The following is a 23,242-nucleotide window of genomic DNA, read 5'->3' on the forward strand; positions in this document are numbered from 1 at the left end:
TATTTTATTTTATTTTTGTGGTAGTAGGGATTGCTCCTAGAGCAATCTACCGCCAAGTAACACCCACAGTCATTTTTATTTCTTGTTTTGAAAATAGAGTCTCATTAGGTTGCTGAGAGTCTCACTATGTTGCTGAGGCTATCCTCAAACTTGTGATCCCCTGTCTCAGCCTCCCAACCATTAGAATTATAGGCATGTGCCAACATGCCTGTTTTGCATGCTAAGTTTAATGGCCCAAGCAAATTGTCCTGACAAGTCTAAGGCTCTACAGAAAATTAAGTGTAGGGCAGTTGGACAGTTGTCATCTACCACTGAATTTGGCTTGGAATGGTCTACCGCTCTAAGCAGAGTGTTTGAAGTACAGCCATTGGAGTCAAATTCTTTTATGGAGTGCAACTGCCAGTTATTATTTCTGTTGTCTGAACAAAATACTTACTTTACCTAAATATCTTTTTATTTATAAGATTAAACAATAACAAATGCTTCAAAGGATTATTGTGAGGACTAAATTTCATGTTCATTACTTTCACAAATACTTACAAAATGCATAGTGTTATTATTATTATTACTGTTATTATTTTGAGCAGTAGAGAACAAGACAGCGAATCTAGTCAGACAAGGTTTCTTGCCCTCAGAGAACTTATAATATAGACTGAGGATATAGGCTTAATTGGCACACAAAGAATGAACCCAATCTCAGATAATAATATCTATGATTTTTAGAAAGCAGAGAAATGGAATATAGAGTGTTGAATTAGTACAACGTGACAGGGATCTATTTAAGACAGAGTGAAGAGAAAAGCCGTCTCTGTAAAAGTTCTGGGAACTTAAAAAGACCGGCTTTGTGAAGATCTTGGCAAAGAACATCATAGACAAATAGAACAGCTGGTGTAAATATATGTGTAGGGCTCAGTATAGCCTCTGTACATACATATAGCCAATAGATAGTAATATGGATGTTTCTCTTCCTCCGCCTTCGTTTCCATTTCTTCTTTTTGGGAATCTGACATTTAAAGATACATTTCACAGTAAGACTGTTAATTCAATTAAGTTCCACTCTGGTAGTTTGTATTTACATATTCATGGCAATGGGAATTTCCACTATCTCCAGTAAACAGTATATCTTAGGTGTATAATCTACTTGGTAAGAGAAAAATGCCAAATGTTTTAACTTTCTCTTCCATTGTGCATGCAAAATTAGTGCTAGATTAGATTATGATAAAATAACCCCTCACTTCATACCTATTTCAACATAACCATTTCTTCATATCTAAATGCACTTCTTGAGATAACTTTTTAGAAGACAGTAGGTTTTGTGAGAAATGAGTTTAACATCAAATGAATAAATTCTTAGAATTTGAATTCTGTTTACCCACTAATAAACTTAAGTCAAAATTCTAGAAAAAAACTTTTATTCTCTAGAGTCCTCCAAATAGAATTCATTCTGTTTCATTTCTGCTCAGTGGATAGTGTGCTGCCAGCTCAGTTGTCATGGTTTAAAAAAAATTGGAATTATTTCTGACTGTTATTTTTCCCCAAATCCCAATCAGTCCCAATCCCTCTCTGTCCCGTTTCCTTATTTGGCCTTTTATGTACATCCTACTGACAGTCTTTTTCAGGTTTTAATTGTCTTGTCTTGTTTTCTGCAATAAATCTCTCTTTCTTTTTGCTGGATTGGCTAAAAGTTCATCAGTCTTATTTATATTTTCAAAGAACCAGCTCTTTGTTTTAATGATCCTTTGAATTTGTTTTAATTCTAAATTGCATTGATTTATTCTCTGACTTTAGTTTTTTCCTGCTTTTTACTGGCTTTGGAGTAGGTTATTTTTGTTTTCCCAAGATATTGAAATATGTCATTAGGTTATTGGAATGTTTCTTTTTTAATGTGGGCACTCAATGCTATAAAATTTCCTCTTAAGAGAAAAATCTTTTCAGTGTCCCAGAGATTTGGGTAAGTTGTATTTTCATTTTCATTTGATTCTAGAAATTTTTTTTGTGGTACTGGGGTTCCTGGAAGCCCTTCTACCTCTGGGCTACACTCCCAGACCTATTTTATATTTTTATTTGAAAATAGGGTCTCTTAAACCAGCGTGGCTGGCTTCGAACCTGTGCGATCCTCCTGTCTCCGCCTCCCAAGCGTGGGGATTACAAGCGTGCGCCACCACGCCCAGCATTGATTCTAGAAATTTTTAAATTCCTCCCTTTATTTCTTCTACGACCCAGTCCTCATTTAAAAATATATTGTACAATTTCCATAGATTTGTATAATTCCTCAGGCTCTTCTTGTTGTCAGTTTCTACTTTCAGTCTATTACGATCTGAAAAGATACAAGGAATTATACTAATATTTTGCATTTGCTAATACTTGGTTTGTGGCCTAGTATATGGTCTATCTGTATTAGTCTTTCTGCCTTTCCTATCCCTCCTTCCTCTTACAAAATTTCTATATTGCTAACTGAGGTCATCTCTTCCTTAACAGTGTGTATGTTGGTATGTGTGTATGTACACATGTGTAAAAACATATATATATATATATATATACTCATATAAACTCATATAAACTCTCTGTCTATCTATCTATCTATCTATCTATCTATCTATCTATCTATCTATCTATCTATCTATATATCTGCAACCCTGATTAATATCCTTCTAGGGTTCCCTGTTTACTCTTATCCCATTATTCAGAGTGTGACCTATTCACCAGCCACAATGGCATTTCCTCAGAGATTGTTAGAAATGCATAATCTCAGGTTCCATGCTAGAACTGATGAATCAGAATTCATATTTTAGTATGCTCTCATATTAATTCGTAGCACTAATTGATTCTGCATGTTAAACTTTAGAACCATGCCTGCAGGAGAAGTCTCTGTTGCTTAGCCTGGCCCACAGCCCTCTAGTTCTAGCCCTTAGCTAAAGTTCCTGTCTTGGATCTTATCACCTTCATATCCTAGTCAACTGTAGTCAAGTATGGTTGGTTCTCCCAATCAACCTGAATTTCATTCTCCTACATCTTTGTACCTGCTTTTCTTTATGCCTGGGATGGCTCTCAACTCTTTAATCTGACACTTGCCTAATAAATTTCTTCTTAACCTTTCAAAGACTCAGCTCTAATAGAATTGTGAATTATTTCCTTGATACTGCCCTACCTATCCAGCCAGCCCTGTTCCATGGGCTCAGCACATTATCTGTATCTTTGTAAGGGTGCTTTCCTGTTCGTACAATTGGCTTTTTCATGTGCCTATCTCTTTCTAGAAAGTGAACTCCATACATACAGGGAATGTTCAGGGACGTTTCTAGTCACATTTATAGCTGAGGATCTGGCTTGGCCCTCGCAGCAATACTATGTTTTTGATTCCTTCACAGACATTGATACATAATCTATTGTTGAATAAGGAAATGGATGAGTAGATAAACTATTTTATTTCTTTAAGTTATACACATACGTATGTTTATATGTATGTGTTTAAGTACATGTGCTAGTGTATATGTATATGATGTAGATACATGTATGTATATATGTGTAAAAGTATATCTGTATAATGTATACTTTTCAATAAATAGTTATAAAAACTTTGGTACTCTGATAGACAGAATTTTTGGTTGATACATAGACAACTGGTGAACTTATCTGTGAATAGCTGGTAGGCCTAAAATGACACTTGAAATGTCATTTTAGTATAAGAGACTAAAAGAGATAAAGGGCTCCACGTATCAAGAAGACTGGCAGCCGATCACATCTAGGATAAGCCAGCTTATCTTGATCATAATTTAAATGTCTAAAATTCAAGGACAAAAATAGCTAGAAGTCAATTGCACATTTTTATTGAACAAAAGTTAAAGCAGTTGGATCAGGTTTTCAGTTTGATAAAAAAAATGCCAACTCACCTCCATTTACCTTTTCAGTGATTTAATATAGTATGATACTTGGACTTCTTTTAGAGGAGAATTATTTGACTTTGTAAGCTGTATACAATATATTTATTAAATATACTACAAAGGTTTTATTTTTATTTATTTAATTTACTTTTTATTTATTTATTTTTTTGGTGGCACTGGGGTTCCTGGAAACCCTTCTACCTCCGGGCTACTCTCCCAGACCTATTTTATACTTTTTTATTTTTAGAAACAGGGTCTCCTAAGCCAGCACAGCTGGCTTCAAACCTGCGCGACCCTCCTGTCTCAGCCTCCCAAGCGTGGGGATTACAAGCGTGTGCCACCAGCCCGGCCAAAGGTTTTATTTTTATTAGTGGTACATTTTAACTTGAAAATATTAAAATTCGTTAGCTGTACAGTATGAAATCTCAAAAAGTGATTATCATCTTCCTAGGTTATCAACTCATGAAATATTTGGTTAAGTAATAGCATTATTTTTATAAAATATACTTTTTTGATACATTATAATCTCATATCATAATTAAATTCATAGTGATAGGGACATACAGGTTTTCAAACTTGGTGAGATTCCTCCACCTCAGCCCTCCCCAAACTCCCACCCCAGTCCCTTTACTTCTACATGGTACTAAGATTGGCACTGATAATTTCATATATATACTTAGTGTCAGTGGAATGTTTCTTTGATAAGACATGATGTATTATATTGCATTAAGTTTCAGCATATAAATGTGTCTTGGAAAGGGTTCACAGAGATTCTGCTGCTTTATGTTGGTTTGCATTTTATAGATAAAGTGTATTAGTACCCCACATATTACTTTACCCTAAGTAACCTTTAAAAAAGGAACTTTAAAAAACTATAATAATGGTTATTACTTGAAATTTATTCAACTAGCCACAGACACCAGAATTATGCAAAAGGGGCCCCGAATGGATGTTATGTTACTTTGCATTTGAGAGCTGAGTTAAAAGCGTTAGGCACTTTCAAATGTTACCCTGAAACTACTCTGAGGCCCCCTAAACAGAAATGAGTCAGAATAATCAAATATGCCACTTTTCTCAGGCGCAATGTAGTCTGCAATAGAGATTCTCCTTGAAGACCACATAATTACATTTCAAAAAAGAATATCCAAAAGTCAAATTTTGAGATATGAATCATACCTTTTATTATCCAGCAGAAATTTTAGTTGTATGAAAATACATTCATAAGTTGTTATTTTTTAGATTGCTTCTCTTATATTCATGCTTTTGTGAAGAAAAATAAAAAGGGAATTTAAATATTCTTAATGATAAAAAATTAAAAACTATTTACAAAAGAAACCACAAATACATTATTTTTTTCTTTGCAAAATAATTTTTTCCTCCCTGGTCTTTGTGATCAATCTCCTAGGATTTTAAACTACAGTGTTTTCTTGCTAGTCTTTTAAAATAAAACTGTCCTGAATTTAATACACATGCAATTTACTTGAGCAATCAGAAGTTCTATTTAAATTGAGGACAGATGTAATTGCTAGTTCTTCCTGGCTGAGTGCTTGGTGTTGTCTATGCTACCTGATCTACAAAAGTCTGTACATTCTTTCGATAATTAACATTTGTCCTCAAATACATATTCATAGATGTCAGGAAGACAGGGCACAGATGCAAGTAATATCCATTGACCTCCTTTGTGTTAGGTTTTCTAGAATTTTAAGTGTCTTAGAAGATCCTTTGATAAATCTCACAGTGAAAATTTACATTGATCATATTCCATGTGTATTCTTCAGAAAATAGCATCTAGTGTATATGCATGTTTTGAAATTCAAGAAGATTATAAGAGCAAATTGATAGAAATTGCATATTTAATAGGTTGTAATTATGTCTTATCAAAAGCTCAACTTTTAAAATTCTTTATTCTTTGTAAATGTGGTAATTGTCCCCTTTCCCATGTAGTTAATTATAAATTTCAGGAAAAATTAAGTCTGCTAAATCTTTTTACTTTTTTTTTTTTTTTTTTTGGTCTCTATGGTAGCAGTGAAACGAAAAGTGAATTGCTTTGATCTTGTTTCTGAATGTCATCTCTTTCCACGAAAGATTGACCTTATTTTGGATTCCTGAAATTTCAGATATTTTTCACTAGTTGTCAATTTATTGATCCGAGATAGATATCTATTCAGATGAATTTTAAATTTATTTGGAGCTGGGTGTGGTGGTGCACGCTTGTAATCCCAGTATTTGGGAGACTGAGACAGAAGGATCGCAGGTTCATGGCCAGCCTCAGCTACTCAGTGAGAACTCTGCAACTTAGTGAGACCCTGTTTCAAGATAAAGAATAAAAAAATAGAGCTAGGGTGTAGCTTAGAGGTAGAATGTCTCTGGGTTCCGTCCCTGGTACTGCAAAAAAAAAAAAGTATATATATGAAGGAAAATGTAGCTTGTTTTAGAAGTCATCGTCTTTCATGTTTCTAAAGGACTTTGTAGCTTATAATAGTTAAAGATATCCCAATAAAGAATAATAATTGACTGCAGTGGTTGTGTCCAAAGTCTATGGTAAGGAGAAAAATACAAAATAGTTCATTCCTCTTTTCTCATCTTGTTGATAAGATGTAGTGGCAGCATGCAAAATTGAATTACATTTAAATTATTTTCTGAAACTGTGTTTTTAAGTCTTATATTTAGAAGCTTAGATTACTCTATTGCATCTAACTGTGCATAGTAATAATTCAACTTTGGAGGTGTATATTCAAGGAATTTTGAGGCATTCTTCTTCAAAAATGCTATAATTACCATATTTTATTTCTTATAAATATTTTCAGACCAATAATACAAAACATGCGATCTAAGACTTCAGAATAAATTCTGGCTCCCAAATTTAGTCATTTCAATATTGTTACAGCCTTGTAGATATTCTTTCAATATTCTATATATTATTTAACAAAACTTTCAAACAAAACTAAGATTTTAAGTTCTAGACATTTGCTAAGTACTTTCTTATACTTTTCCTCATTTAATTTTCATAGTAATCCTGTGAAGTAAATCTTATTCTTTCATGCTCAGAATTGAAAATATAGACTCAGTGGAGCTAAGTGGTACACAAAAATGATCTCTGATTAATAAGATATATATGTTTGTTACATATATATATCTTACTATATATATATATATATATATATGTAGTATACTTATTACTATTAGAATATGTACCAGACCCTGGACTAAAGGTATTATATGTATTGTCTTATATAATCCTAACAAAATCCTTTACATTGGGTATTATTCACTCCCTTTTATGAAAGAGAAAACTAGAACTACTTAGACACTAAAAAACATATCCAACAGCACAGGTCTAAAGAGTAAATACTCTAGTATTCTAACCCAAATCTTCTTTGTAATATTTAGCAATCTCCTCAGCCCTCTGAGGGCTCCTGTGATGATAGAACAAGCTAACAATACATGTAACATAGCTAACAATACATGTAACATGGCTGGAATCTAACAGGTACTCAATAACTATTATTTCATTTTACATTTGGGAAATGCCCTCTTAGTCCAAGCCCACCATCCTCTCCATACCAAGAACATGAAATCTCAGGTCACAGCAATGGCTGGCTTCTATTTATAATCTTGGAATGTGACCTGCCTGAGAATTCAAAGCCTATCCCACGCATCATAGTCCATTTGGGCAGCTAGGTGGTTAGACTATAATGTAAATGTAGCATGTTTAATCTTCTTATATATTAGTCACAGACTGCACCTCTGCTAGCCTAGGAAAATTTCTTCCTGGAGTCACAAGGGATGTTGGAAAGCATGGGAATGACTCAGCATCACCGTCACTGCCCACTGCAAACCCCTTGTTCTCAGCATCCTATGGAGAATAGGTCAGCAGCATTTTCTTCATTTATAGAACAGGTAAAAGCATGACTCCCCAGCATGGCTTCAGTCTTAGTAAGGGTTTCCCAGTATAAAATTAGGCCAACTTATTTTAAACATCTTTTAAAACTTGAGAAAATAAAAGGAAGCAAATGGAAAGACAAGGGGGAAAGAGAGAGAGAGAGAGAGAGAGAGAGAGAGAGAGAGAGAGAGAGAGAGAGATATGAAGTCATGTATTAAAAAATAAGGGTCATTATGCCCAAACTGAATGAAGAAAATAATACTCATGATTATGTTTTACATTTCTAATTGATACATTGGATAGGAAGGACTTGTAGGATGTAATAATAGAGGCCACTATTTTGTGGTCCCCATTGTTTGCTTAGAATTGCTCAGTGTCCATGGACCTTGAGTAGTTCAATGACTTTCTATGATTTTCCAGCCATTAAAAAGAAAAAAAAATATTACTTAACATAACAAATATAATCTCAACTCAGTAATTAAAATTGCCGCATACAAAATATCAATAAAAATTCTGAATATTTTTCAGCTTTTCCTCTTTCCTACTATGAAATCTCCAAATCAATTGTATGCTTTAGGGAAAAAGGATGTTGTCATCTTCTCTTTTCGGCTCCTTCCCTGCTTACCAGTTGGCTGTTGATCCAAGCAACTTTGGCACATAAGAGGAAAAAAAGAAAAGGAGAGAAAAAGATTCTTATTGGACTGGCATGTTTGTGCCTCTTGTTCTCTGACCCTGATACACAGTGATAATGACACTAATAACAACAACAAAAAAAAACTGCTGACCTTTACATAGTGTATAGAAAATAGTGCAGAATGTTTTCCTCATATTAACACCTTTAATCTTCATAACTGAGGCAAAGAGAGGATAAGCAATTTATTAGGTTCATTTGCTAATAAATAGTGGATCTGAGATTTTTTTCTTTTTGGTGGTACTGGGGGTGGAACCCAGAGGCTTTCTACCTCCGGGCTACAGTCCCAGACCTATTTTATATATTTTTTATTTGAAAACAGGGTCTCACTAAGTTGCTGAGAGCCCCACTAAGTAGCTGAGGCTGGCTTTGAACCTGTGTGATCCTCCTGTCTCAGCCTCCCAAGCACGGGGATTACAAGCGTGCGCCACCACACCCAGCTGGAACTGAGATTTTAACCCAAAAAGGCTTCTAACCTTTTCTCTGATGGGAAAATGTTTCTGGCTCTCTGGAAGTCTCTTGGTCTGGGACCTTCTGACTAAATCTCTTATGATGTAGATGTTGTATTTCTTGTTTGACGTTCTAATTATTGACACATATGAATGGGAGTCATTGTTATATTCACATATATGCACATATTATGCATTGATTGTGCCCATTCTTCCCTCTCTCTCTCTCTCCCCTCTCCTTGTCCCCTTTCCCAGTTCTTTATAAGTCCCTCTTCTACTTTCAGGTTACCATTTTTATTTGTTTTTTACGTATGGAAGGATATATGTGGTATGTGTCTCTCTGTGTCTGGTTTATCCCACATAACATGCTATCTTTCAGTTTACTTTTCTGAAAAAGAGTATTTTATTCTTTATGACTGAGTAATATATTGTGTATATGTACTGTGTTTTCTTTCACTCATCTGTTGATGGACAGGTAAGCTAATTCTATAGGTTGGCTATTGTGAATAACACCAGAAGGTACATAGGTGAACAGATATCTCTTTTGTATGTTGACTTCATTTCTTTAAGCTATATACCTAGAAGTGGGATAACTATATCATGTGCTAGTTCTGTTTTTAGTTTTTTTGAGGAAACTCCATATTGTTTTCCATGATGGCTGTACTAATTTGCATTTACACCAATAGTGTAGAAGCATTCCTTTTTCTCTGCAGTTTCACAAGCATCTATTATTATTATTATTATTATTATTGGTTTTGATTTATGATAACCATTTTAACTAGAGTGAAATGGAATCTTGATTATATTTACTCATAAGTATTTTATCTTATTTATTTCCTATTTATTGTGAGTGAGATTATTGTCCTCATTTATTTCTCGGCGATTTCAACTTTCATGTATAAAAAAGCTACCAAGTTTTGTATGTCGATTGTATATAACGCTACTTTACTGAATTTACTTATTGGCTCCAATAGTTTTTTGGTAGAGTCTTTAGGTTTTTCTCGATAGAATCATATTATTTACAAACAGGGATAATTTGACTTCCTTCTATCCTATAAGATATATTTATTTACCCCTAAGTTTTACCCTTAAGTTTCACCCCAGTCCATCATATGTAAAGAGTTGTCTTAGTGGACCCCACATTTCTAGAATAGATCTTTTGCCTTACAAACTCTGAATAGCATACTGACCCAGAGGATGCCATCTCTTTTCACTCAATAACCAATTTTTCATGCCATCTCATTGGTTAAACTTCTCAGGCACAAGTCAAATCTCAGTGTACTGGCTTCTGAAGTCCAAAGAAGTTATATTCAACTCTAGATGCTGCTTCATTGAGGCCTCTTAACTAGTTGCAGAATAAAAATGAGCCCTTTAAATCCCTTTTCTAAGAAATTCTCTCCTTTTCTATATTATTGTGTGTCCTCATCATAGATAAAGTGTCAGAGTCCTGAACATGGTCCTTAGCTTATTTTATTTGAAAATTGTACGTGTCCTTAGCACCTACTTTGGGACCTCGGTTTTATTATATCTTGGGGTCTTAGGACTTCCAATATACCATCCTGTGCATGTATTTCTACCTATATTGCCAAATTTTTATTTCCTTTTTTTCTCTAACATCTTGCTCTGGAATTACATATCTTTGTGAAAAAAGGGGAGCTAATTGGATGGTATCTGTATTTCTTCCAATTGCCCATTTTATTGGTTTATTTGTTATTTTATGTGCTAAGTTTTTCAAGTTCTTTGTATATTCTAGACATCAGTCTTCTATCAAAGGAGTAGCTGGCAAATATTTTCTCACAGTATGTAGACTCTCTTTTCAGACTCTTGATTGTTTTCTTTGCTGCACAGAAAAGTTTTAACACACTGCTATCCCTTTACTGAATCTCTTTTTTGTTTTCTGAGCACTGGGAGTCTTTCTGTGAGGAAGTATCTACGAGTACCTATACGTAAGAAAGTCGGTTTTGTGCTTTCTTATAATTACAGATTCTCTGGTCTAATTACTAGGTCTTTGATACATCTTGAGTTGATTCTTGAGCAGGGTGATAGATTGAGTTCTAAATTTTGTTCTTCTACAAGTAGATAATAATTTTCCAAGCACCATTTGTTTAAAAAGCTATCTTTTCTCCAGCATATGATTTGGGTTTTTTTTGTGTGTGTGTGTGAAAACCAACTGGCCATAAGTATAAGGATCTTTTTCTGTGTCTTCTATTCTGGTTCCACTTGTCTATGTGTCTTTTTGCCAATATCATGCTGTTTTTATTACTATGACTCTGTAGTATGATTTTAAATCACACATCGTGTGGCCTCCAGCCTGATTCTTATTGCTCCAAATTGCTTTGGCTCCCCTAACTCTTGATGTTTTAGAGAGTATGCTGGGCTAAAAGTAAAAACAGTATCTTAATAATTTTCATAATAAAAATCAACTCAAGTATTGTTTATATTAATTAATGCTTTATGATTATTACTCATTTCATTGGTAAAGTACATGGTACTTCCAGTTCTTTTGCAGACACATCATTGGATGCCATTGTCAGTCTATCATACAAAAAAAACATTTAGTTCTGCCCTTTCGATATCACATTTTGGCCTCTTTTTTTCATGTTAAACATGTTAGAATCTCAGAACAGACAAACTAAACAGCTAAAGTGCTTATCAAAGATGAATTCTTGAGAGTTGAGAGCCTCTTGTCTGTTTTATAGGATCAGCTCATCATCCTTCTATGTCCACTTCCTGCTATAACTCAGTTATTCACATCCTGCACACCATTCAGAGTCATATGACGTAGAGATAATGAGAGGAAAGGCTGAAGTCATCTCTCTGTGTGCTGCAGGACAATCCTTTCCCTTCAATCACAGGCTTCTGAGTCCCACAATGGAGAGTCCTTGAGTATGGCCATCAGTGCCTTGATGAAACACTATCAGATACTGTATGCTGAACCCTTAGCCTAGAAGGCCCTCTCCTCCCCACCCCTTTGACCATCTACAAGCTTTACAAGGCTGAAGGATCTTTCCTAAAACATCCTTCCTGACTTACCTATCCTCCAACCTTTATTCCTGTGCGATTTTCCTTGATCCTTCTTCATCCCCTATTCCTGCCCCCAAAATGTTAAACATGGGTCTTTTAATCTGCTTATTTCATGTTTTATTTATTCCATATCAGAAACATTTCTTTATAACTGTCTTTATAAGTCTTTTTCCTTAGACTGAGAACTTCTTTAGACAGATTATTTCCCTGGTATGCCATTATTCCTTACAAAATATCTGGTACATAGTAATTTCTCAGTAAATCTTTGTTGACAACTAAATTAATGAGTGAATGGTCCTAGTATTTAACCTTGTTTTACATTTAACACATTGCATTATATATTTTAAAAGGTTGAGAGTTTTTGATAGCTAGGATTATTATTTACTTTTACTATTTCTCTATATATTTGACATGATACCATCCATGTAATACATGTTTGACAAGTGCAAAATGAATAAATCAATGTATATAGAGTTATCATGAAATACTTCCCAATTCAGAAAAACTAAGATTATGAGATCATTTGACTGTGAACATTAGACCAATAGAGAATATTTTCTCTCTGATTCTGCTTTCAGAAGAACATGCTATTTTTTTTTTTTTTTTTTTTTTGCGGGTTTGGGGATGGAACCCAGGGGCATTTGACCTCCAAGCTCTGCCACCTGCCCTATTTTTTATTCTTATTTTGAAACATGGTCTCACTAAGTTGCAGAGGGCCTCACTAAGTAGCTGAGGCTGTCTGCAAACCACGATCCTCCTGTCTCAGCCTCCGGAATGCTGGGATTACAAGCGTGCGCCACCATGCCCAGCCGGACATGCTACTTTGAATGGAACATTTAGGCCAACATTTCATTTGAACCAATAAGTTCTTATCCTGCTACACACAAGTTTTTTCTGAGGATTAAATGGATAAATGTCTACATAATCACCTCATAAACTCCAATGTACTCTAACTGACATAAACCCTTTATGCCCAAAAAGTTTCCCATTCTTTCTGGGGATGAGATGGGCTGAGAATAATCTTTAAAATTTTTATTATCAAATATGTGTAAATATACAAAATTTTCATACTTTCATATTTTATGTAATCAATCTGAGGTGTAATGATGAGCAAATTTGGCTTATTTTCTCAGGATATTATTCAATGATAAATGTCAAGATGTTAAAGTCAGATAAAGACAAGAAAGGTAAGAACTTTGGAGAGATCAATCTATTTTTAAAGGACCCAAACCTACTGATAGTATGTTATCTTAAGGGCTTATTTTTTAAGGTCAGCATTGTAGATTCCTGAATCCTGATCAAGTTAGGTATCAATAATCAATAAGTATAAATATCCTGGGTAAGTGAGTGGAAAAGAAAGGTAAGAAAAAGCTCTATTTTTAGAGCTTTTTAAATCTGTCACCAATTTATATCCCAAGTGTTTGCCTGGAGATCTAGAATGTTCCTTGGGGTAATTCTAATGTTCCCTCTTGATTTGGGGCTCTAGTTAAACTAAAGGTGTAGAGTCCTTTCTTCTAGTGTTCATGTTGACTCAAGTGGCTTTTGAAGGACTTGGAATCTGCCAGTGAGGAGCTACCATGTGTACTGTTCCAGGCTCTGTCATGCCACAGTACATACATTAAATATTTAAAGAAAGATGCTGAAGAAAGAGAAAGAAAACATCTAGGAAGAAGAGTATTCTAAGCTATTTACTTCCCCATATACTGGGGCAGTTCTCTTGACCTGTTAAATCTTATCCTTTTTAAGTGAAGTGATGGATAAAACATACTGGAATTTTCAATAGCCATACTTAACTGGGAGGCTCTTTTAGACCATCTGGCCTAGTAGTTTTCTATCATTCACATTCATGGGAAAATTACCATTTCTTATTGGTATTTCTAAGGCTCTAACCACTGATTTGTCAAATCAGTATAAGAGAGGCTTTTAGCTTTAGGGTAAGAACAAACTTTGGTAGAAATAACATATTAAATTCTTGGGATGAATATGTAGTTTGGATAATATCTATGGGTAAATCCAGCACTCCCTCTCTCCATACTGAGGCACATATTTAACACAACCCTTTCATTTTACAGATGAGAAAAGTGTTAAGAGTGACATTCCCAATATTACATGGATGGAATAATGGGAACACTATCCTGAAATCCAAGACCCTAACGTCTATTCTAATCTTTTATTTTTCTGGCCACACACTATGGACTTAGAAGTGATTAATGTTCATGTGGCATCTGTTTTCAGTAGGCTTTTTTTTTATTAGTCTGGCTTGGTATAATCATAGGACCAGTTTGCTTGTTTATAACACTAGTAGGAAGCCGTTAGTGTCTAGAATCATGTAATATTAGAATAAGAGATGAGATGGACTCACACAGATTTCCACTTTTCTTTACTCTGTGTTATTTACCCATAGAAGTCCAAACACATTTTATTTATGCATCCATCATATTTTACTAGTACTTATATTCCTCTACTCAAGCACAGTTCACTTATTTATTGAACTTTGCTCTTTACCATGTGCCTCATAAAGATACATACACTCTAAATATAAGTTTATTATTACTATTAACAACAGTGATGATTGTAAATTATTATAAAGGAGATATTCCTCACTATTAACCATCTAGCATTAACTAGAAATAATAATTAATAACATTTTCATAATGCTTTTGAATTTCGCAAGGCTTAACCTCACATGTAGATAAATTATGTTTTTTATATAACTTAAGCTATGAAAATAGGAAAAAATCTTGTGTGACTTATTGTGTTCTCATTAACATCCATCTTTGTAAGTTGTGGTAATGATCTGAGTGAATCTAAACCTACCCTGGTAACATTCCTGTGAATTAGGCCAGATACTAACCTTGTTTTACAGATGTAACTGCCAGGAGAGCATCTCATGATGGTGAGCATGTGGTCAAACTTGCCTTGAAATTCTGCTTATCTGACAGCAGTCCAGAGCACCTTATGTACCCTGCTGGTACAGCACGTCATATTTTAACCAACAAAGCTGAGCATAGAGATTGATGATCTAAGTTTATTTTTATAGTGACTTTATCCACAATCACTCACATAACACTTCAGAGCTTAGTGATGCCTTAAAAATAGATCACCTCAATACAGGTTGCTCTAAAAAGTGTACATATCATACACGTAATGTCTTAGAATGGTAGGAACATTGAATTTAGTATCTTACTTTGTTAAGTGAGAAATGTTAGGATCATAGGTTGGATAATGACATGCCTTAAACTTCATTAAATTGATAGACAATTAAAGAAAACAGAAGCAGCTTCTTCTTCTTCTTTTTTTTTTGGTGGTACTGAAGTTCCTGAAAACCCTTCTGCCTCTGGGCTACACTCCCAGACCTATTTTATACATTTATTTGGAAACTGGGTCTTAAGCCAGCTCGGCTGGTTTCGAACCTGCGTGATCCTCTTGTCTCCACCTCCCAAGCATGGGGATTACAAGCGTGTACCACCACGCCTGGCGAAGCAGCTTCTTTTTAAAGAAAGAACGTGCCTGGGCAACTGGGTAAGCCCCATTCTTGCTATATTTTCTGCTCTGCTGCTTCCTAGCAAGGTGATTTTTAGGCAAGTTGCTTAACCTTTCTAAGCCTCAGTTCTTTCCCCTACAAAACAGATATAAGAATACTTATATCAGTGTCTCTTATGGGGACTAGTCATAATATAGTAGGTCCACAATGATTCCTGGCAATTTAGTAGTTCAATAAATCACTTGTCTTTTTGTAAAAATTTTATGGGTACATTATAGTCATGTATCATTAGTAAGATTGAAAATGATACATTTGTATAGCACACAATATTACTAGGTGTGTTTCTTTTCTCACAATGCTACCCCTCCACCCTGTTCCCTCCCTGTACCTGATTGTGTGATTAATAGCCATATGTTTATGATTGCGCATAACAACATTTAATCTATTTTCTTTCCAAAGCTTTCATTTTCCCTTTACTCTTCCCTCTCCTATTCTCTTCTACTTCTCTACTGGTCTGAACCCTTGTTTTCATGACATTCCTTCTTTTTCCTATTTTTTCTCATAGCTTCTACATATGAGAGAAAATGTGTGGCCCATGATTTTCCGAGTCTGGCTAATCTCAGCTATGATGTTCTCCAAAATGACCTAGTTGTACTACTCCTTGGTATCTTTCCAAAGCAAAGTCAGAATACCATATTGATCCATGCATACCCATGTATATAGCAGCACAATTCACAATAGTCTAGGTATGAAACCTAGGTGTGTATCAACTGATGAATGAATGAATAAAGAAAAATTCATTTTCAGAAAAATGGATGGCACTGAAGAACAGTTGTGGTTTTCACAATGATGACTGACATTATCAGAATACCTGCATTCACATTATGTATAAAAGGAAACAAATGATGTTTTACAAGAATTCCCCCTAGAAGTTATCCTTATTACCAGAATGAAATATTATTAAAGGAAAATACTTCATTTTTTCTAAATGGCCAATGAGAAGTCAATTGGAAAGAATTACAATAAGAATAGGAAAACTAAAATTACTTATGCAGAAAGAAGAGTCTGGAAAATGGTTTAGAATACCAAACTTCTTGCTTTTTAAGCAAGTGGCTTCATTTATCTGCACCTTAGTTTCTGATGTGACAAAAAAGGACTCAACGATTTATCCCTTTCAACTCAACATTCTGGACTTGTATGAAATACCTCAGAGAGAATCAATGCCACTAGCTTGCAATTGGGTAGAGGAGGTAAATAAACAAGTCTTTCTATACCTTCACTCAGTTGATCTCATAAGGGTACAGGATGTATCCGTGTTGTCTGGGAGCCTGGAAGAAAGTAGAACAGTTCGGCCTCTGGGTTAGATCTCTCAGATGGCTCCCACTGGGGCCTCGAAGGCCAGCTGCTAAGGACACCTGGTGATAGAAATTGAGTCCTTAGAGTAATAAAAAAAAAGCAAGAGATAATTTCTTATGGCTTGATAAGAGGAGAAATTGCATACCTAGTTTTCTGCAGCACTGCACCAGAAAAAAAAATCTCAAAAGCTTCTGCAATGCTTATAAATATGGTAATAAACATATTGATAATAAATGTGTCAGCTAGTATATATTGCTACACATAATGTATGGAACATAACATCATTTTTTTAACTTATTTGCAGCAAAACCAAGGCAAATGCCCAGCCCAGAATTGTTCGGTGGAAGCCCCAGGTTGGATGCCTGTCCACCACTGTACCGTAAGTTTTATTATTCCAAGATTGGCCACATTGAAGGAAAAGTGTCTTTATTTTAAAAAAAATTGTTGGTGGAATGAGATAGAATACTGTCTGAAATTCTGAGGTAGAGTATACCTTTTGAAAGGAGAAAATGTCTTTTCTAAAAGCTGTGTATTAGGGATTCTGTGCATTTTTTTCAGAGTCAGGATAATTTGTGAAGGATTTCTCTAAATGGGTTATCGATGAGTTTGATTTGGATGGTCATTAAAATGAATATATTTGCACATATATTTTTTCCAAATAGCTGCATATTCAGCACTATTTGATTTTAGATGCCTTAAAGAGGGATGTTTTCTCTTCTATCATTGTTCTGTTGACTGCTTAATAGTGATGAGTAAACAGGCTTGCAATTTTCAAGTCTTCCTGATGTAATAATAGTCTCTTGCATTTGTGTGAGATCTTCTATCAGAGAATTTTCAAGTGCCTTGGAAACAAACAGGTACTATGTCATTATCCTTGTGTTACAGATGGGAGACTTAAATGCAAAAGGAATAAGAATAGTACATCAATTGTGGGGCTGGCAGTAGATCTCAGATACCCTATGTCACCTTTCTTGTATTTGCTCTACTACACTATGCTCTGAAATAAATGAAGAAAATGGCTGATTTGTATGATACTCTCTTATGCATGTACTGCCTTCTAGAAATGACAATGGTTCCTCTGGGAATTCTGTGTGCTATCACTGACAATTTGCCTGTCATGTAATAATGTGTGTGCGACGGAGGCAAGAAATTACTTAGGTACTTTTCGGGCCTTCCCCTCATTTGACCCTCCTTGCAGGCAATGTAAAAGTGACATGTGAAGCATTTTTTAATATCTACATCCATTATGGTTGTAAAAGCTACTGAAAGGTGCAGCTGAGCTGCCTGGACAGGACTTAAGACTGTGATCAGGCACTGGGCATCAGGGAGGCTGCTTATCATTCAGGTCATGCCAGGTACAAAGCCTCCTTCCTTGTTTTTGTTTATCTTTGGGGCAAGGAGAAGGTGGTATCACCTCTAGTGAAGGAGATGAGTTTGCTAAATTTTGGAGGGATTCCTGCAGTGCAGAAGCAGCCCAGACTTGCCAGAGACTTGGAGAATAAAAATGTCACACTTTCATAAGCAGATGGCCAGAGGGGAGTGCATGCTTAGGGATGCTGTGGATGCCAGGGAAAGGATGAGTTTAAATAATTTTGTTTCTTCATCAAACGCTCCTTTTATTGTATCCCTAATGATACTAGCTCATAATTTCAGATTCATGTGTTTATTTATCCAAGGAGATTATATGCTCATCAGGGTCCTGTGTGTCTGGATTCAGAAGATCCCTACTCCATGGTAGAAGGAGCTCTGTTAGGTGTAGGATCAATTTTGAATCTTATTCTGTTGATATCTGTAGTAAGTGCTATGGTTTGAACATGGTTTGTTTCTTCCTAAAATTCATTTAGAAATTGAACCCCCACTGTGAGGCATTAAGAGGGTAAAAGCCTAAATGCAACTGTGTTATCTAGAGTTAGGAACTGTACATCAGGTCACCATGATTACATACTGATGGATTTATAAGAAGAGAGAGAGGGACACAGGTGCACTGTGTCTCACCATGCGACATCCACTGTTGTTTAGGTATTATGCCCGCAAGAAGGCTATCATGAGTATGGACCCTTGATCTTGGACCACCAACTATGAGCTAAAATAAACCTCTTTTTTCATGACTTACTAAGTCTGTGGTATTGTGTTATTCACAACAAAAAGGAGTTTAAGACAGTGAGTTTCAATCGGTAAAAAGAAATAGTTGTTATTTATTTTAGCTTATTTTAGCTTATTTTGATTTTTTTTACTTTCATAGGTTCTATTATACTTCTCTCAGAGCATATGTGCTTTTTTAAGCTTTTGTTTTCAAACTTGACAAAATTTAACAATTTCATTCATCTATATCTGGTAGTATGCCATTGTTGGTGATACAAACACGAGTATGGTGATATTCTTAATTTTTAAATCAAACATACCTACAAATAACACCAATAACAATTTCTGAATAGCAGTTGGTACTCTACTCCACAGCTCTAAATAAAATAATATTGTCAATTAATTAAACTTGTATAGGGTTGCTGCAAGCAGAATTCAGTCTTTTGAATAGTTAACCCTTCAGTATGCCATTGAATTTAAAACCAAATTTGGGGATCCCAGATTAGATTTCTACTATTTCTACTCAGATTTTAAGCACTGAATAAATGGCTACATTTTAACATTCTTTCTGAAAATCACATGTTAAAATGCTGATATTAAAATCTGATTCTCAGTTCTTTGGTCATGTGAGAGCATCAGAAAGGAGATGTTTCCTTCAACTTCTGCCATGGAATTGGGAGCTACTGGATTCATACATTTTCTTTGCCATTTATTTAAGCATATTGTGTCTTTTAGTGGAGCAGACACTGTCTGCCATATGTAATGATCTGCTTTTTTGTTTGTAACCCTAAGTCCACAGAGGTGAGCTCCTGCTGGTAATGTTTGGACTGTATGAGGCTATTCTTTCCATAGTTGACTGATTCCCATATTGACAGAAGATTTTGGTTCACAAGAACCTGAAATTTGTTCTAGGGAGGTACCACACAGTCGCTAGTATTGAATCATATGATTAATAATACTTCAGAAAAAATTCTATAGACCTCAGGTATTGGGACATCTGGAGCTGCCCTTCTGAGGTTTAATTACTCAAATCTTTCTGATTCTGTAAAATGTCCTAATGGCCTATTGATAATCATAAGTTACTTTAAAATGAAAACATCTTGTTTTTTATTTTATCAGAAAATTGTTTGTTAATTTTCTGACAACAAAGAAGAAAAAAGAAACGTTAGCTAACACACCCATGAGCCACATTTATTGAGCCTCCAACTTCTGTCTCCCCACCCCCAAAGGCTAATGTAATAAATAGTAGTTTCAGATCAAAGCATTCAGAACACTGAAATTTTGATAATTTATAATAGCCCATTCATTCCAAATATCTGACAATTTTTAATACTTGGGTAAATAAAAATGACCAAAGAATAATTTGAGAATGACTTGATATACAGTATAGAATCAGGAATATGGGCAGTTAACCAGATAACATATACAGATTTATATAACAAAAAACTGCACGTGCTTTGTAAAGTCATTCTGGTATCAATTTTCATTTTCTTATTTCTCAGGAAATAATAAGAATTATAGCTTCACAAGCTTAAGAGAATGTTTTGACTGTCTCCAATCCTGCAAAGGACTGAATCAGGTTATAAATAAGTGAACATTCTTATATGCACAATGAATGACAGTCTCTAGTATTGTTGCACATTTTTCAAGATCACTTGATTCTTTCCTACATTCTTTTCTCCACCACCCTATTTTTGCCCCTTGGTGTTCTTCTCCGAAATGATTGCTTCATTGTAATTGGGCTTTATTACTCTTTCTAAAAAATGCTTGGTCTTTAACGTGTGCATTTGCCCCAAGTTTATTTTAAGTGCAGAACATTGATCATTGGTTTTCCTAAGAAACCCTCTCTCCAAATTGCTTTGCAGATGCTTGTCACCAGTTACATATTGCCTTGAAAATGTCTTCTATTACTATCTATCTGTTCAGTCTCTCTACTTTCTCTCTCTCTCTTCTCTCTCTCTCTCTCTCTCTCTCTCTCTCTCTCTCTCTCTCTCTCTCTCTCTTTCCTTCTCTTCTCTTCTCTTCTCTTCTCTTCTCTTCTCTTCTCTCTCTCTCTCTCTCTCTCTCTCTCTCTCTCTCTGGATGTTTTCTGCAATCACGAGTCTGAGACTTTGTTTTTTTTAAAGACTTCTCTTTTTTTAGCTAGAACAATAATGTACAGATTAGGGTTTGAGCTGAAAAGAAATTTTACCCCCAATAATTATACAGAAACATGGGCCAAAATCCTGAATTACTACAAATGAAGTATCTTCCCTAGTGAGAGTTGTGACAGTTTATTTGTTTATCTTTCATTGTATGGCCACATTAAACACTGAAACGATACCATCCTTTACTCCTACACTATAAATTTAATCGGGTTGTATGCCTCATTAATTTGTATGACCATGAATATGACACAGTACTTAGCCAAGTCTCTGTCACTTATTAAACATCTGAGAAAATGCCCACACTTTCTGAGCCTTGGATGAAGATAGACATATCTCTGAATCTAAAATGACCTAGTCTAAGAATTAGCTCCTGACAATTGGAAATAAAGAATGCTTGGTTAGACCAGCTGTAGGAGCCTTAGTGGCTGCTGCCATAGTGTGGCTGTAGCCTCTTCATGGGTTTAATCATTTTAAGGATTAAACTCAAAATAGGCATTACTTAGACATGGCTTAATGTATGATTGTGTGTGTGTGTGTGTGTGTGTGTGTGTGTGTGTGTGTGTGTGTTTTACTGAGGTTCCTGGAAACGCTTCTACCTCCGGGCTACACTCCCAGACCTATTTTTATACTTTTTAAAATTTGGAAACAGGGTCTCTTAAGCCAGTGCAGCTGGCTTCAAACCTGTGCGATCCTCCTGTCTCCGCCTCCCATGCACGGGGTTTACAAGCGTGCGCCACCACGCCTGGCTTTATGTATGATTTTATTGATTAAATATATAATATATAAATATACATGGTTGGACTAGGGTAATTGTTTTGCTGCTCTACAAATTTTTATACCCCTTAGAAACTAGGAATTAAGGATAACACTTGGAGAGAAATTTTTCAAAGATAAGTTGAAAATAGTCTCTGTTATTTTAGAGCTTATCAAAGGTAGAACTATATCTACATGTTATTATGTAACATTCACTCTTAAGTAAATGTGTGGAATATTTTATTTTATTTTTAGTATATTTATAAGCTGTTTATTGGTGTTCATCATCACTACCTAGTTTTATTTATTTATTTATTTATTTATTTATTTATTTATCTTATTGGTACATTGTAGTCATACATCTTAATAGGATAAAAGATGTTGGAGACATACATGTACACATCGCCTAATTAGCCCTTACCCAATTCCCACTCTATTCCCTTCTCAAAAAATAACATAAGTATTTTCAATTTAGAAAAGTGCACTTTACATCACCTCTCATTTATTCACTGAAGCACTGAGCACATATAGTTGTAACTCAACTGTACATTTCTCAATGTATAGCTAGAAATGCACATACAAATAGTAATTACTGCTAACATATTCTATAAGAATGGTCTATACAAAAACTTGTTTTTTGGAATAGAAAGATGCCTTAAGATGGAGTTTGGAAGATAAAAGGTGTAGCATTTGATCAAAGTTAAGGGTATATGCTTTAAAATTAAGATTTCTGTAAAATATTAACTCTGCCACTTATTAGTCATACAACAATTTACTCAATTTCTCTGAGTTTATGTGCAATAGGAGAAAATCTTGAGATTTATATGAGATAATGCATAGCAAGTGTTAACATAGTATCTGACCCATAGTGATCACTTGATAAATGCTGGGAGGAAAGAGAGAAAAGAACAGATCTTTCCAGACAAGAGTCGATAGGGCAGGTAGAGTTGTCGAGAGGAGCATAACAGGCAATGACTTGTAATTAATTTAGGGGTACTTATTTAGATTTGTGTAGGAGGGTTTTTTTTCAGAAGAGCATTCAGGCTAGGACAGGGAAAAGTTTCAGGAATTAATATACAACTTTTTAAGCTTTCAAAAGGAGAAATCCTGCAACTCTTGAAAATAGTCTTTTTGCTCTCTTACCAGCAGAAACTGATAGGATAGGAGTGTCAGGTTAACAGGAGATGTTTGTATTCTGAGTAATATGAAGCCACTTTTTTGTACAGGTACTTCTTTTTATTTAAAAACATTTTAACATTTTCCTGCTATGTCTCTTTAGATTATGAAAGCAATTTTTCTCTTTTATGAGAAATCAATAAAACAGACACTCAACATAGAAACTAGAGCTGTTCTTTTAAAGTGTTAATTGTTTCAGCATGTTCTCCCAGACCACCTCACATTACCCACAGTCAGGATCATTCATTCTAATTGAAACCAGTTAATACAATGTGCAAGTGCTGTTCTGTAATAGTCCTAAAGGGGGTCCTTCTTCTTT

The 23,242-nt window shown here is 35.0% G+C and overlaps 1 protein-coding gene across 7 annotated transcripts in view; it reads left to right on the forward strand.

Annotated features, from left to right (window-relative positions):
• The window catches only part of DLG2 (discs large MAGUK scaffold protein 2), a gene marked incomplete at both ends in the record, with an annotated part of 2,113,672 nt that overhangs the window by 439,965 nt on the left and 1,650,465 nt on the right, over positions 1-23,242 (forward strand). For 4 of the 7 annotated variants that reach the window (XM_080704554.1, XM_080704555.1, XM_080704557.1 and 1 more), the window contains one exon: positions 17,070-17,144. The exons of 2 other annotated variants lie outside the window; for them this stretch is intronic. In XM_080704554.1, coding sequence (XP_080560680.1) covers positions 17,070-17,144 — 75 coding nt within the window. Of the gene's footprint in view, positions 1-17,069; positions 17,186-23,242 lie in introns of all 7 variants that reach the window. One more of the 7 variants, XM_080704556.1, reaches the window with a different exon arrangement.

Source organism: Muscardinus avellanarius, assembly GCF_963383645.1.
Source record: "Muscardinus avellanarius genome assembly, chromosome: 1".
NCBI classification, from domain to species: Eukaryota; Metazoa; Chordata; class Mammalia; order Rodentia; family Gliridae; genus Muscardinus; species Muscardinus avellanarius.